A 16,140-nucleotide genomic window follows, 5' to 3' on the forward strand; every position below is an offset into this window, starting at 1 on the left:
GATACAGGTCCGGCAAGGGGTCCGTGTAGACTCTGTGATTGTCTTCCTTTGGCTTCAGATGCACGGACCCTTACACGGGGTCCGTGTATGGGTCCGGATTTCCACTTTTGCTATTTTTCCGGCATTTTTGACGTGGCATTGCGGAGTTTGACTTTTCTTTCATTTCTTTGGCTTTCATCCTCTTTTGGTCAAACCTACAATTTGCCATAATAGTACGAATTAAGCGCAAAACTCGGAATAAAACATGCCAGATAAGCACGAAAACGACAAAATAAAGACCCTAAAACACTATATAATTCGTGTTTATCAACTCCCCCACACTTAACCTTTGTTCGTCCTCGAACAAATCAGACAAAAATAAGGATGAGAAATACTTCAGATTCAGAACTCAAGTGACACAATCAAACCTTCTCAATTTGTCAAATTCGTTCACCCCCAGTCAAAAGATCACGCTTCGCATATCACAAGATTCGTTTTCGTCGCAATTTAAGAGTCAAACATTTAACCAGTAAAGCTCAACAGAACAAAATGTGTGTAGTGTGTAGGTTAGACTCGTACTCATCTCCAGCTACTTGGTTTCATGATCACTTATTTTCATTTGTTATAGAAACGCCCCATATGCTTGACTTTCATACCCCTCTCTACTAAATGTTGAACGACAGTGACTTGGTTAATAGGTCTTTTTAAGCTTATAACGTAAGGCCAAGGCTCACGGCTACAATAAAAGATAGGGAATCAAAAGTGAGATACAATAAACATTATTCCTGTAGCACATTCATTCAACTTTCGACTCGTCAACAGTTATTGTCTTTTCATCAATTCCAGAGCTCTAGCGTCTCCTTTTCTTTCTCATTGTCCACCAACTTTCACCCACATAATTTTGTTTCGGGTGCTTTCAACACTATACATTTTCTTCCTTTTTCCTTTTCTTTCCACTTTTTTTTTTTTTTTCATGAATAAAAATTCATCGACTTCTTCACACATATTTCTTCAATCTATTGGAGTATTTCAAACATTTCAATGTGCACAGGAGTTTTATTTCTCTCACATGTAGGTAGGAAAAAGTGTATAGGCTATGATTCAGGTAGTTGATGTGGGACATTGAATAACTGACGAATGGGGGCTAACTGTGTGTCATTGACACACACCATTCGATTTTTTCAGGCTCAAAAGGGGTCGCTAGGGGCAATGAATGATGTGTCGGTCAGGCTTGAAAGGCTCAAACGGTCCAAAGATCGCCTAAATCATCCCTAAGTCACCATCGTTCATATTTTCGCTTCGAGGGCTAATCAGACAAGTTCTAGGGATCGTTGTTCGATTTCACTTTTCTTTTTTTTTTTTTTTTTAGTTCACAATTCACCAATTCAGTATCAATGAGTAAAAGTTTGACCACGTGCATTGAACAAAATGTTGATACATAACTGGTTCATGTTAGACTCTCTCCTTGAAACTACGACTCCTCTCACTCAATACTAGGCATGAAGCAATTTTCCGGGCGATCCCAAAATCTAACAAATTAATCCGATTATCAAGTGAAACACGAGTTCTTAGTCTACAAATAGTTCCATCCTACTTGAAAAGTGTTGTTAAGTGTTGTGCAACGATGTGTAACAAAACTGACTCACCCCCACACTTTGAACTCGACACTGCCCTCAGTGTAAAACAATATAATTTGGACTAGCACGAATGTGAAAGCAAAAATATTTCCCTGGTTAGATGTCACGCACGTGGTGGAAGGAGGTAGAGATCAGCAAATCCTGAAAAAATGACATCGAATGCACCAAGACAAACAACGTAAAATGGAAAAGATAAAAACACTCAAGCACTCCAATAAAATCCAAAATAGCGTAAACATAAAGAGCATGTCCACAAATATCAACACAGCAAACGAATGAAATGACAAAGTCCAGAAACATGAATACAGTCCTCCACACAGTCTAACAAAATAAAGCTCCTAATCGTCGGCGGAGTCCGCATCCAAATCCTCCATGTCGTCAAGGCCAGATCTGTCAAAGGGGGGCGCGGAGACATCGTCAACAGAGGGCTGAATCCCTAGATGATGCTCAATGCGAGCCATTCTGGTGCTGAGGTTGTCCAAGGCATCAAACAATGACGAGTAAACCTGATGTCTACTCCTCGAGGCTCTCTATCGTGGTGGCACATGACCCTGAGGGTCGGCGTGATCATCGAAGCCCGCTTCTTCCCGTGCACGATCGTCCCAAGCTCGGTCATCGATGGCAGGTGGAGGTACCGGTGGGTCACGGGGGTGCGGAGTGATATGTCGACTCGAAGGGTTAAGGTACCAAGCACCCTGGCGGAAGATGAAGTACATGCCCTGCATAGCCTGGGGGGTGAGCATCTGTGTAGAGGTGGGGAGGAGGGATGTCTCGCCACTGAGATCTACGCCGTGGGCCGATAGAATCCGGGAGATGATAATCGGAAAAGGGGCATATGGCCGCTTGTTTTTTGTGGGGTCAACATGCGCGACAGAGCGCATATGACCGAGAATGATCGACGCGACCGGAATCGCAGGTATGGCCCCCAATCCATTCAGCAGCTTGTCAATAATGTATAAGTCCAAAATGCGGACCTCGTTGTTCCCGGCCTTCCTCGGCAAGATGTTTGCTCCCGTGAAATAACAGATGATGCGATCGAGCAACGAGAGAGAAGTGGGAAGGACGCTCGAGCGAGAACCCGTCGGAGAGGTGAAATAGTGAAGGCGACGTTGGGCCTCGGGGATCCGAAACGTAATGTCGGAGAAGAAAATGTCTAGCTGATTGTGGCTCACCGGAGGGCCCTCATTTGGCACATTCAACAGATTTGCAAGAGTGGCAGTGTCGAACTCGATTAGCACCCCCTTGACGAAAGTGAGGACTCGCTGCAACCCAGTGATGCCCTTGTCTTCGAAGTTGGCATAGAATTGCCATACCAATTCGGGAAAGTAGGGGCCGGTGATGTCCAACAGCGATCCCCAACCAAATTTATCAAATTCGGCTCGGATGGGTACCTCGGCGTCAATCCGTGGGTGGATGGATTTTTCAACAATCATCGCATTCTCGTGGAGTGCCGAAAACCATTCAAAATTTTCGAGGCTTGTGAATCTGGATGCATCATAGGGGGATGAGGTACCGGCTCGGGCGCGCTTACTGATCTGTTTGCGGGGTGGCATATTGATTCAAGCGATGATATCTGAAATTCCAACAATTCAATAGCAATAATCCAATAAACCAATCTCAAATCCCCCGACAAACACGTACACCATTCCAATAATTCACCACAAACAATACGAATTCACTCCAACTGATCCCAACTCAATGAAGGAAACCAATACCCGATGCTAGTCAACCCACATTGAACAATGCTCAACAACAATATATTCCGAGAGCAGACCCGATGCAAAAACAACACAAATCTCAAACAATCCAAGCAATAATCGAACGAATTTGCGACAAATTATTCTCTTTTATGGTACCCAAACTCCCCAACACCGATACTTAGCAAATCGAGAGAAGACAAGCCGCGCTTACCGGTAAAAAGATGAAGGCACCGCGACGGAGGATGGTCGGCGGCGTGAAGGCGGCGGCGTGAAGGCGGTGCTGTGTTTGGAGATGGAAAGGGAGTGTGGTGGTGGTGATATTTGAGGGCAACGGATGGCAGTGGTGGCGCAAGTGCGGCGACGGGGCGGCGGTGGTCGGCGATGTGAGTGGTGGAGCGAGGGTGGACGCGCGGCGGAGGGAATTGATTTGGGGGTTAGGGATTTGGGAGCAGGGCTGCGCGATTTTATTGCTGTGAATTCGCGAATTTAGAAGGCACGGACCCCGTGTAGGGATCCGTCCCGGGGTCCGTGTAGACTCTGTAAATCGGCAATGCTGAAAGTGGAGGACACGGACCCCGTGTAGGGGTCCGGGGTTAGATCCGTGCAGACTCGGGAAGTTGGCAAAATTGAGAGTTAAGTACACGGACCCCGTGTCTGGGTCCGGGGAAGGTTCCGTTGAGACTCGGTATTTGAACATCAAATTTCACCATTTTTTTTTTTTAATCAAATATACCACCCAAACCCAAATGTTATACCATGCATGTACAATTCTATAAATCTAAAACTCAAATTTTAAACTCAATCAAGCACACAATATGCAAGAATTGTACAGAAACTTCCCTGGTCTGTTCGAGATTTTGAAAATCGATCGCCTTGATAATTTTTCCCACACCTGATAAATTCTACCGCCAGTGGATAAATAACCTGCACCATCATTTACTAAGATTAGCTCTCGAGTAATGCTAGAAAAACAAAAAGAAAATAAACTAGAACAGATAAAATAAACTAAAACAAGAAAGGAAAAAAAGAAAAAAAAATAAAACCAAACACTGGGTTGCCTCCCAGTAAGCGCTAAATTTAGAGTCGATAGCCTGACTGTACTCCCTTGATTCAGTTGGGATCCTGCAGATCCACTGTGGTCGGCTCATCGGGTATGGCACCACCATGATAGACCTTCAGCCTATGTCCATTCACTTTGAAAGATCCAGTTGCCTCACTAGTGATCTCCACTGTCCCATATGGAAAAACTTGCGTGATGGTGTAAGGACCGGACCACCGAGAACGCAACTTACCTGGCATCAATTTCAGTCGAGAATTATATAATAATACCTGTTAACCCACCAAAAATTCTCGACCGACAATGTTCTGATCATGCCAGCGTTTGGTTTTCTCCTTGTAAAGCTTGACATTCTCGTACGCCTCCAACCTAAACTCATCCAATTCGTTTAGCTGCAGCACTCTCGCGTCACCTGTGGCTTTAGCATCAAAATTCAGAAATTTAGTAGCCCAATAAGCCTTATGCTCAAGTTCGACAGGTAGGTGACATGACTTTCCATACAACAATTTGAAAGGGGACATGCCAATGGGGGTTTTAAAAGCAGTGCGGTAAGCCCAAAGTGCATCGTCGAGTTTCCTAGACCATTCTTTCCTCGAAGCACCGACAGTCTTCTCCAGAATGCGTTTAAGTTCTCGGTTCGAAACCTCGACTTGGCCACTAGTTTGGGGATGGTAAGGTGTGCCCACCTTATGTCGGACCCCATACTTAGCCAATAGACTGTCAAACTGACGATTACAAAAATGAGTACCCCCATCGCTAATGATGGCTCTAGGTGTGCCAAAACGTGAGAAAATATTTTTCATAAGAAATTGAACGACAACCCTAGAGTCATTAGTTTTGCATGCAGCCGCCTCAACCCACTTAGATACATAGTCTACAGCCACCAAAATATACTTGTTCCCAAAAGAAACCGGGAACGGCCCCATGAAATCTATACCCCAAACATCAAATATCTCACATACCAAAATATTATTAAGAGGCATTTCATGTCTTCTAGAGATATTACCTGTGCGCTGACAATTTGAACATTTTGTAACATACTCATGCGCATCCTTAAACAAAGTAGGCCAATAAAAACAGGACTGGAGGACTTTGGATGCAGTTCTAGTGGCCCCAAAGTGGCCTCCAGCCAGACCAGCATGACAATGAAACAAAATTTCGCTTACCTCTTCTTGGGGAACACATCTACGGATTATACCGTCTGCACATATTCTAAACAAATAAGGATCCTCCCACAAATAATACTTCAAATCTGAGAAGAATTTCTTCTTTTGCTGGTATGTAAAATGGGGAAGAATGAACTTACTTGATAGATAATTAACAAAATCGGCATACCATGGTAGACTGTTGATCGCAAACAGTTGCTCGTCTGGGAAATCATCGCGAATAATTTCATTACCTGTACTTGGATTCTCCAATCGCGAGAGATGGTCTGCAACTTGGTTCTCTGTTCCCTTCCTATCGATGATCTTCAAGTCAAATTCCTGCAACAGAAGAACCAAACGAATTAGTCTTGGCTTTGCGTCCTTTTTAGCCATCAAATATTTTAAGGCTGAATGATCAGTATGCACGACAACTTTTCTCCCTATCAGATACGATCTAAACTTATCAAGAGCAAAAACCACGGCAAGAAGCTCCTTCTCTGTAGTGGCATAGTTCAGTTGGGCAGCGGAAAGTGTCATACTAGCATAGTAGATGACATGAATACATTTATCCCTCTTTTGGCCCAACACTGCCCCTAGAGCGGTGTCGCTTGCGTCACACATCACCTCAAATGGCGACCCCCAATCAGGTGCTATCATCACTGGTGCGGTGATCAATTTCTCCTTCAGGACCTGAAATGCCTGCACACACTCAGCAGAAAAATCAAATTTCACATCTTTTATCAGTAAATTGGTCAGTGGCTTAGAAATGCAGGAAAAATCTTTGATAAACCGTCTATAGAACCCTGCATGTCCTAAAAAACTACGCACTCCTCGGATGTTTGTTGGGGCAGGGAGTTTCTCTATCACTTCAATCTTAGCCTTATCGACCTCAATCCCATTTTCAGAAATTTTGTGCCCCAACACTATCCCCTCTCTCACCATAAAGTGGCATTTTTCCCAGTTCAGCACCAAATTTGACTCCTCACATCTCTCCAAAACTTTAGACAAATTAATCAAACAAGTATCGAATGAAGAGCCAAATACAGAAAAATCGTCCATAAATATTTCAATGAAATCCTCAATCATATCATGGAAAATTGCCATCATGCATCGTTGGAAGGTTGCTGGTGCATTACATAGACCGAATGGCATTCGTTTATATGCAAATGTCCCATAAGGACAAGTAAAAGTGGTTTTCTCCTGATCTTCAGGGTCAATAGGAATTTGCATATAACCTGAATAACCATCCAGGAAACAGTAAAAGGGATGTCCAGCTAACCTTTCCAACATTTGGTCAATAAAAAGGAGGGGGAAGTGGTCTTTACGGGTGGCGTCATTAAGTTTTCTATAATCAATGCAAACACGCCACCCTGTAACAGTTCTAGTAGGGATTAATTCATTATTCTCATTTTTGACAACAGTGATCCCACCCTTTTTCGGAACTACTTGCACTGGACTAACCCACCTACTATCAGAAATCGGGTAAATAATACCTGCGTCCATTAGTTTAATCACCTCTTTCTTTACCACCTCTTGCATAGCTGGGTTCAGTCGTCTTTGAGGTTGGGTAGAAGTCTTGTGGTCAGCCTCCATCAGAATTTTGTGCATACACATGGATGAACTGATCCCTTTGATGTCTGCAATGCTCCAACCAATTGCTTTGATATTATCCCTCAGAACTCGCAGCAGCTTTTCTTCCTCCAAAACAGTCAAAATAGATGAAACAATTACTGGCAGTTTATCATTGTCAAGCAAAAATAAATATTTCAAATGAGAGGGAAGAGGTTTCATCTCTAAGATTGGGGCTTCTTCAATGGATGACCTTAAAGGTCTTGGGACGTGCCCAAGCTCCCCAATCCTAGAGTTTACCGTTCTCGAGATCGGTCTGCCTGCTTCCAGATAAAGCATGTATTCCTTAACATCCTCATTCTCCAACTCTCCTGAACATGAATCAGTCAAACAAACCTCCAAAGGATCTTCACCGATCAATTCCTGCAAACTGCACTCAACAAGCTCGTCAGTAGCATCAATTCTAAAACAATCAGATTTATCATTAGGATATTTGATGGACTGAAAAACATTAAACACCACACTCTCATCATTCAGTCTCAACACCAACTCACCCTTTTGTACATCTATCAGAGCTTTCCCAGTAGCTAAAAATGATCTTCCCAAAATAAGAGGAATCTCACGATCCTCTTCCATGTCTAACACAACAAAATCTACTGGAAAAATAAACTTGTCGACTTTCACCAACACATCCTCTACAACTCCCCTAGGAAATTTAATTGATCTATCAGCTAACTGTAGAGAAATTGTAGTTGGTTTCACTTCACCTATTCCTAGTTTCTCAAAACATGAATAAGGCATCAAATTAATGCTTGCACCTAAATCACACAAGGCTTTAGCAAAAAATGAAGTTCCTATGGTACAGGGGATAGAGAAACTACCTGGATCCTTAAGCTTTGGAGGTAATTTATTTTGTAAAATAGCAGAACATTCCTCCGAAAGCTTAACTGTCTCAAAGTCAACCAATTTCCTCTTGTTTGATAAAATTTCTTTAAGAAATTTTGCATATGAGGGCATTTGAGCTAAAGCTTCTGCAAATGGGATATTTATGTGCAGCTTTTTGAAAATCTCAAGAAATTTTGAAAATTGAGTATCCAATTGCAGTTGCTTAGCTCTTTGGGGAAAGGGGAGCGAATTAATATCAACATTGGAGTTCAAGTTTAGGGACTTACCTTTCTCCTTCGTGTCATTGGATCCTTGCTTTGATGACTCCTTCTCCTTCGCATAATTATCGACATCAACCAACTCTTTCTTTATGGGAGACTTCGCCGTGACTACATTGACACCTTTAGGATTCTTCTCCGTGTCACTAGGTAGTGAACCCGGAGCTCGTGTAGACATTTGTGTCGCTAGATGCCCTAGTTGAGTTTCCACTCTTTGCATCATGGCATCATGATTTTGCCATCTCATCTCATTTCCTGCTATGTACTTTGCAAACATGTCCTCAAGGTTTGACTTGCCATCTTGTGGCTTGAAACCGGGTGGCATAGAGGGTCCAGCACCTTGTGGAGGCTTAGGTGGTTGTTGAGGAGGCTTTTGCTGCATAGGATGTTGTGGAGGATTAAACTGTAATGGCATAACAGCATTTTCTGATTGTCTCCACCCGAAATTTGGATGATTCCTCCAGCCTGGATTATACGAGAAACTGTATGGATTGTTTTGCTGACGCCCCTGGTTTCCCAAATAATTTACTGAATCCCCTCCAAAACACTGTATTTCCTCACAAGGCATATCTGGCATGAATGGCATGTCACAAGATGGACCACCAACTATTTCAGCATTTCCTTGGATCTGATTCACTGACTTGACTGGTATTGACTTCTGCGCTTGTAACTGTGACATCTGATGTGTCAATCCATCAAGTTTTGCTGTAATCGTTGTCAAAGCATCCATCTCAAGGAATCCTACTTTCTTCTCCCTGCGGTTGTCTTGCCAACCCACATTGCTCTCGGCCATATTAGATATGATTTCGAGCGCTGCGGTTGGCGTTTTCCTGTATAGACTCCCATTTGCTGCCGCATCAAGCATAGATCTCACAGAAGGATCTACTCCATAGTAAAATGTCTCCACCTGCTGGCCTACTGAAAAACCATGTCTCGGGCACATTCTCAACATCTTTTTAAACCTCGCCCATGCTGAATTCAGTGATTCCCCATCTCTCTGTCTAAATGAAGTGATTTCATTTCGCAGTTGTGTAATCTTAGTAGGGGGAAAATACCTGTGCATGAAGAACTCAACTAGCCCATCCCAAGTAGTGATAGAACCAGCTGGAAGGTCGCGAAGCCACTCCATAGCTTCTCCTTGCAAGGAGAATGGAAATAGTCTGAGTCGAATGGCATCAGTACTCACCCCATTGCACTTGATCGTATCACAGATTGACAGAAAATTCTCCAGATGTGCATTGGGGTCTTCAGATGGTTCTCCACCAAACTTTACTTGCATTTGGATCATCTGGATGATGCCTGGCTTCAGCTCGAATGTATTTGCCTGAATCGTAGGGCGGATTATACTAGACCCATAACCTTCGAATGCTGGTCGATGAAGCTCCATCAATGTACGGTTATCCTCTTCTCCGGCCATTTCCTCAACTTCTGGTTTACGGTCTATTTCGGATTCTGCTTCAGATTCGAATTCCAGAGTCAAGTTGTTGTTCCTTCGGGCTCTGCGGATACTGCGGAGAGTGCTTTCAATCTCAAGATCAAGTGGCACTAGATTCCTGACGTCTTGAGCACGGCTCATATAACACGAGCTAACCCCTGAAATCAAAAATTTAAGTGAACGATTTAAGCTCCAAGAGAGAATAAGTAGAATAACCAAAGGTAATTAAAATGCGAAAGAAAGAATAAAAACAATTTTAAACTAAGAGTAAAAGCCTAGTCTCAAACAAATAATTTATCCTAATATCAAATAAATAGTCCCCAGGCAACGGCGCCAAAAACTTGACCGACGATTTCGGTTGGGAATAATTCTAGCAAGCGGACTAGGTCAAGTTATAGTAAATGGACATACTGTCCAAGTATCGATCCCACAGAGACTATTATTTAATTACTAAGATTCGATTATTTTATTTAATCTAGGCAAACAATAACGAGCGATTGGATTGTTATTTCAACTAAGTAAATTTTCAAACTAATGTATACTAATTAAATGACTAAATCAAATTTCCGAGAGGCTTGGAACTTGGGGATTTTCAAATTTAAATGAAATGACCGGGAACACACGATGATAACAAACTTTTGATTAATATCATGCAATGGAATTATTTAACTATAGATCATTTGATGTCACGATGCGATTCTCTATATTAATTATAAATCTATTTCTAGAATTTATAATCCTATTTTCATTTAACAGTCCAAATATTTCTAATTGAATTTAATTAAACAAAAACGCATTCATCAACGATAAAATCACAGCTGTCGCCTAAAATCGCACACTGAAACCGAATACTATTTCTAGTCGGTTTAACCGCGTGTTGATTAATATTTTTGAAGCTAAATTTAATCAATTCTCTTTCGAGTCAAGATTAAACAACAAACATGCAAATAATTGGCCAAATTAAAAGCACGAAATTTATACAAATATTAATCAATAACATAGAACAATTTTATAAATCAAACACTTCAATGAATAACAAAAATCAATCGTTTGTTCCTATCGTGGTCCCGATCACAAAAGAAAACTACTCCATAAATTCAAAATTAAAATCAAATTTAATAATTGAATTCATGAATAAAACTAAGAAATTAAAAGAGACGAGAAAATCTCAGCGATGGCGCGTAGATGTGCGTGTGAAGCGCGTTGGTTTCTCCCTCGATTTTCTCCCCGAGCCGTTGCCTTCTTCAACAGGTATGAAATCTCCTTCAAAACTCTCCAAAAGTCGGCCGCCTCCAATCTCTGAACAACCCTATTCTATCTTCGATTTTCTCTTTTATTTTCCTTCAGATTACGCGCAAATCTTTTCCAAAATCTCGATCTGATATTACGCACACGGACCCCGTGCTTGCATCCGGGCAAGGGTCCGTGTAGACTCTGCCTCAAAAGTCTTCCGGAATGGTGGACACGGACCCCGTGCCTGGGTCCGTCCTGGGGTCCGTGTACATACTGTATTTTTCTTCTTCCGGATGCAAGCGACACGGACCCCGGATACAGGTCTGGCAAGGGGTCCGTGTAGACTCTGTGATTGTCTTCCTTTGGCTTCAGATGCACGGACCCTTACACGGGCTCCGTGTATGGGTCCGGATTTCCACTTTTGCTATTTTTCCGGCATTTTTGACGTGGCATTGCGGAGTTTGACTTTTCTTTCATTTCTTTGGCTTTCATCCTCTTTTGGTCAAACCTACAATTTGCCATAATAGTACGAATTAAGCGCAAAACTCGGAATAAAACATGCCAGATAAGCACGAAAACGACAAAATAAAGACCCTAAAACACTATATAATTCGTGTTTATCAACTATCGAACAAAATAATTTGGACTCAGAGTTCGGCTCGAAAAATGTTCGAACATGCTTGAGTTCTACTCGAATTTGATAAGCTCAAATACAAATCAAATATTTTTCGAGCCTAGGGGTTTAAATGAACCAAGTCGCTTCACAAACTTTTCGAGCAGGCTTGGTGTTTCTGCGGTCTCGGGAGTAGGGCATGTAGCACCAACAGATCACTAGCCAAGAAAGAAGCAAATCCTGAATGTGGGCTAAAAGTGGTGAAATTCTTGAATCCCAGGAATTTTTGGGCTTCGGAAATTAAGCAGGTGTTAGAGTTGATGTCCTGTAAGCCAACATTTGGCTAGGGAATTTATTGACTCAAGTGAAATAAACAATCTTTATTTTAATATAATTTAACATTTTATGGTCTTGTTATACTTTATCTGGATACCCATGCAAACAACATAGATAAAGTCCTTGATTATGCTTTAATACAAATGAATCGTATTTCGATGTTGAAACTCATTTGTAAACACTGCATATTCTAAATTCGTTCCTAGTCGATTCAGCCGCCTAAAACAGGGATAAAGGCCGCTTAAGCTCGAGACTAGCATCTGTGATGTTATGTACTGCGTTTCTTGGTAAGGGCATAGAGATGTCCAAACATGCAGATGGGTATTCGTATGATGATTATACCGAACAACCCTCCCTCGTACTTTCCAAGTGGTTATCATTCATCAAGAGAATAAGTCTGTGGTTATGATTGTACACCATTAGTCCTTACGACCCGGGACAACACTGAGGCTCTATATGATAGGGTTGTGCTTTGACTAGTTTACCGGCTCCAGGAAAGTCATCAGATGGCGAGGTTGGGTACAGTTGCGACACATATAGGAGCCAGTGCATTGTAGTTGGAGATTCACCGCTTACCTGCGGGTGTGGATATCCTATGTGATCTAATGTAATGCACATGGGCTGTTCCCGATTGGGCTGTATCCTTCTCGGTTGTCCCATTACCCATTACTCATAGAACTTCTCCAGCCCAGGAACTGGAGCTTTTGCCTTCCCCATGATTAGAACCCAAGACCTCCTGGACTTATATAGATCTTGGCAGCAATCTGGTACAGTTGATCTAGATATTTTTTAAATTATCGCAAGTAAATGATTTTAATACAGGAGATTGAAATTTTTCAGATTTGATGATGCCATTTAATTATATTACGTGCATAGAAATTTAAAATGTTCATTTTTGAGATTTATGCGATATTGCTTGTGGCCATAGCACTATCATGGGAGACTTTGTAAATCCGGTCGCCAGTTACCGGTCAGTTTTAGTTTGTACCACCCAGTATACTGTGGCATTTTGTCTGATCAGACGAGCATATTTAAATCCGATCGCCAGTTATCGGTCCGGTCGCCAGTCACCGGTCATTTTGCAGTTTATATTAGTGCAGTGGCCACTTGCGGATACCATAATCTCACCAGAAAATTATTACTTGATATTTATGACAGGGCTCGATGGAGCAACCATTTTTACTACGATGTTGAGTTTAGTTATGCACGTATTATAATTGTTTATGGCGAAGTATTTTCACTTTATGACTCCTGATACGACATCTTACCCCATGCAAAATTTTACTATTTATTTATGTACTCGCTATATATGATTTATGCATGCTGAGTCTTTAGGCTCACTAGACTTGATTGTTGTAGGTACTGCTGATGTCGGGGCTGAGGGCGGGGACCAGTGAGCTAGCTTGGTCGGCAGTAGTGGCACCCGAGGACCTCAGTTTCAGCACTTGCTATTTTATTTTTAATGCTCAAACATTTTATCTCTTGTTGAATTATTTTAAATTGTTACGTTGCAAACATTAAATTCTTCCGCTGCTATTTTTAAACATTATTTAACAGTTCATTTTATGAAGTTGATACTTCATTTAGTTTAAAAGAAAATTTTTTAATTTTCCGAAAATTTTCAAGCACGAATTTTCGGGCCTTTACATCTAATGAAATTATAGTGCATGGAATCTCTGGCCAGAGTATGAGATGTACGTTAGAGAAGGAGTTCTCCAACCGTACATGCGATGCCACTATTATAGTTATCACATAGTTATCGAATTAATATGAAACCCTCGATGAACCAATGGTAGTAGATTCGATCGGGATATATGAGATGAAGGGACCGTACTGTACGTTAATCATAATCGACTGGTTCTTGCAGGCACTATCAGTGATACCTAGGGGATCATGGGGCGATGCTACTAGACGCTCTTACCATGATCCGATGGGTGTAATCAGAAATGAGTTCTGACATTCTTGATCAAGGTGTTGATGAAAAGAATGGGGGTAACTAGGGTAAGCCCGAATAAAGGATTATGTCATGAATCACAAAGAGTTGTGAACCCACGGCTAGCTGTATCCCTGAACCATTGAGAGTCACACAAGTACTAGAGTATTTTGTCCCCGTTGAGATAATAAATTCAAGGAGTTGAATTTATTGAAAACATTGAGAGAATAAATTCAAGAAGTTGAATTTATATTATGATATAGTAAATTCAAAGAGTTGAATTTATGATAATTAAATTTTGAGATAATAAATTCAAGGAGTTGAATTTATAAGATAGTAAATTCAAGAAGTTGAATTTATAAAATTTGGAGAGAATAAATTCAAAGAGTTGAATTTATAGAATTTGAGAATTTAATTTATTAAACTCAAAAGTTGGGTTTATTAGATATTAAATTAAATATATTGGGAGTATGTTTAATGGGCTTGTAGGAGTACAAGTCCAACATATTAAATAATTAAAGTTATTAATGGACTTTGATTAATCAATTAAACTAGTTGGACTAGTCCAATTAATTAATCAAGCCCATTAATGTTAATTATGAAATTTAGGTCAAAGCTATTGTTTTTAAGGAAATAAAAGAAAATTGACCTAGCCTCCACTAATACTCCATGTGTGATTCACGTGAACAATCTCTCCAATTCCTAAAAATATTTAGTTTACTTAATTAATTAGTTTAATTAAGTAAATGATGATTAAAGGAAATATTAAGATTTTCTTTATTCTGATAATGATGCTTCCTTCGTGAGTTTCATGAAATTGGAAAAAAGAAAATTCTCTCTCAAATTCTCTCAATAAGGTTCAGCCACTCAGAAGGGTTTTAGGGTGGTGCCGGGTTTTAGGGTGTTTCATCTCGATCGAGTCGATTCCATGATTATAAGTTCATTCCATACCGGACCAGGCCGGAATAAGGTTATATACATTCTCAAGGGGTCGTTCGAGCGTATCTAAATAGATATTATGTTTACATATGGATCCCCTACGTCGTTCCATTCCATTTAGGATTAGAAATAGGCGTAATCGGACTTGCTTTTTCCATATCTCTTGTTATTTTGGGGACCCTATTCACCTCGTTGAGCTTCTATTGAATCGAGAAATAAAATTTCTAGTGCAAATTAGAAGATGAACAAATAATCTGGTCGTTGACCTGATTCGGAGATCAAATAAGGAGGCTCGAAGAAAGTTCGTAGGGATTTACAACAAGAGCTACGTCCGCTGATACCGGCGTAGTTGGAGCCAAGTGATTTAATCACCAAAGGTATAATATTCTAACGCCCTATGAATGTTTATGTTAAAATCATACGAGCGTCCAAAGAAAAACACATCTTGAATGTCAAGATCTAAAAATTTTTAAAACTTCCGCTGCGTTTGGGCGTGTAGAAAACCAAGATCCAACAGCAGGAGCAAGAGAACTTCACTTGCAATAAAGAATTAACTTTGGAGGATTTGATTCTCTCATCAGCAGCTTTCAACGAGGGCAGCGTCCACGGTGTTGATCATTTGCATGCGATTAGACAATGTTCGAGCAGAAAGGTTCATCCCTCCTTTGATGCAGAAATAAAATATGAGAGAGGTTTGCATGAATCTAAGGATAATTTTTCTGTGGAGATATCGATGAAAACTGAAGGTGGAAACGCGCAGTCTAATAGTTCAAAATTTCACAGAAGTAGAACTGAGAAATTGAAGAAGAAGGTGAGTTTTAGGTCGCCGGAAGTGGCTGACATATTCATTCTGGAACACTCACAAGACGTAAATGTATCAGAATAAATACCATGGCTTTGGTTTTGAGGATCCACGCTTTATAATCTTCATTTCAAAAGTTTGTATTACACACGTTGGATCCGGGTATTCTACACGCCCAAACGCTGCGGAAGTTTTAAAAATTTTAGATCTTGACATTCAAGATGTATTTGGACGCTCGTATGATTTTATCATAAACATACATAGGATGTTTAAAATTATACCTTGGTGAATTAAATCACTGGACTCCAACTACTCCGGTATTAGCGGACGTAGCTCTTGTTGTAAATCCCTACGAACGTTCTTCGATCTACTTCGAATCAGGTCCACGACCGGATTGCTTGTTCCTCTTCTAACCTGCACTAGAAAGTATAGAAGATTTTGCGAAGAGATAGAATACTAAAATCTGACACAACCCTCAAACTTGGAGTGGCCAAATTTTGAGAGAATATTTTTGGAGAATTTCGAGAGCTTCATGGCCGCTGGAGACATTCTCCTTATCTTGAAAAGCTACGGCTCTACTCTTCTCAAATATCACATAT

General features: G+C 40.9%; 1 protein-coding gene across 1 annotated transcript; it reads right to left on the bottom strand.

The window, feature by feature from the left end:
• Positions 1–4,399: 4,399 nt before the first annotated feature.
• LOC140839108 (uncharacterized) lies at positions 4,400–9,826 on the bottom strand. The gene is given in 3 exon segments (XM_073205741.1): positions 4,400–5,325; positions 5,623–7,941; positions 8,260–9,826. Coding segments are annotated over 3 exon segments (4,785 nt in total). The 3' UTR covers positions 4,400–4,426.
• Positions 9,827–16,140: the final 6,314 nt, after the last annotated feature.

Source organism: Primulina eburnea, chromosome 8, assembly GCF_022965805.1.
Source record: "Primulina eburnea isolate SZY01 chromosome 8, ASM2296580v1, whole genome shotgun sequence".
Classification (NCBI taxonomy): domain Eukaryota; kingdom Viridiplantae; phylum Streptophyta; class Magnoliopsida; order Lamiales; family Gesneriaceae; genus Primulina; species Primulina eburnea.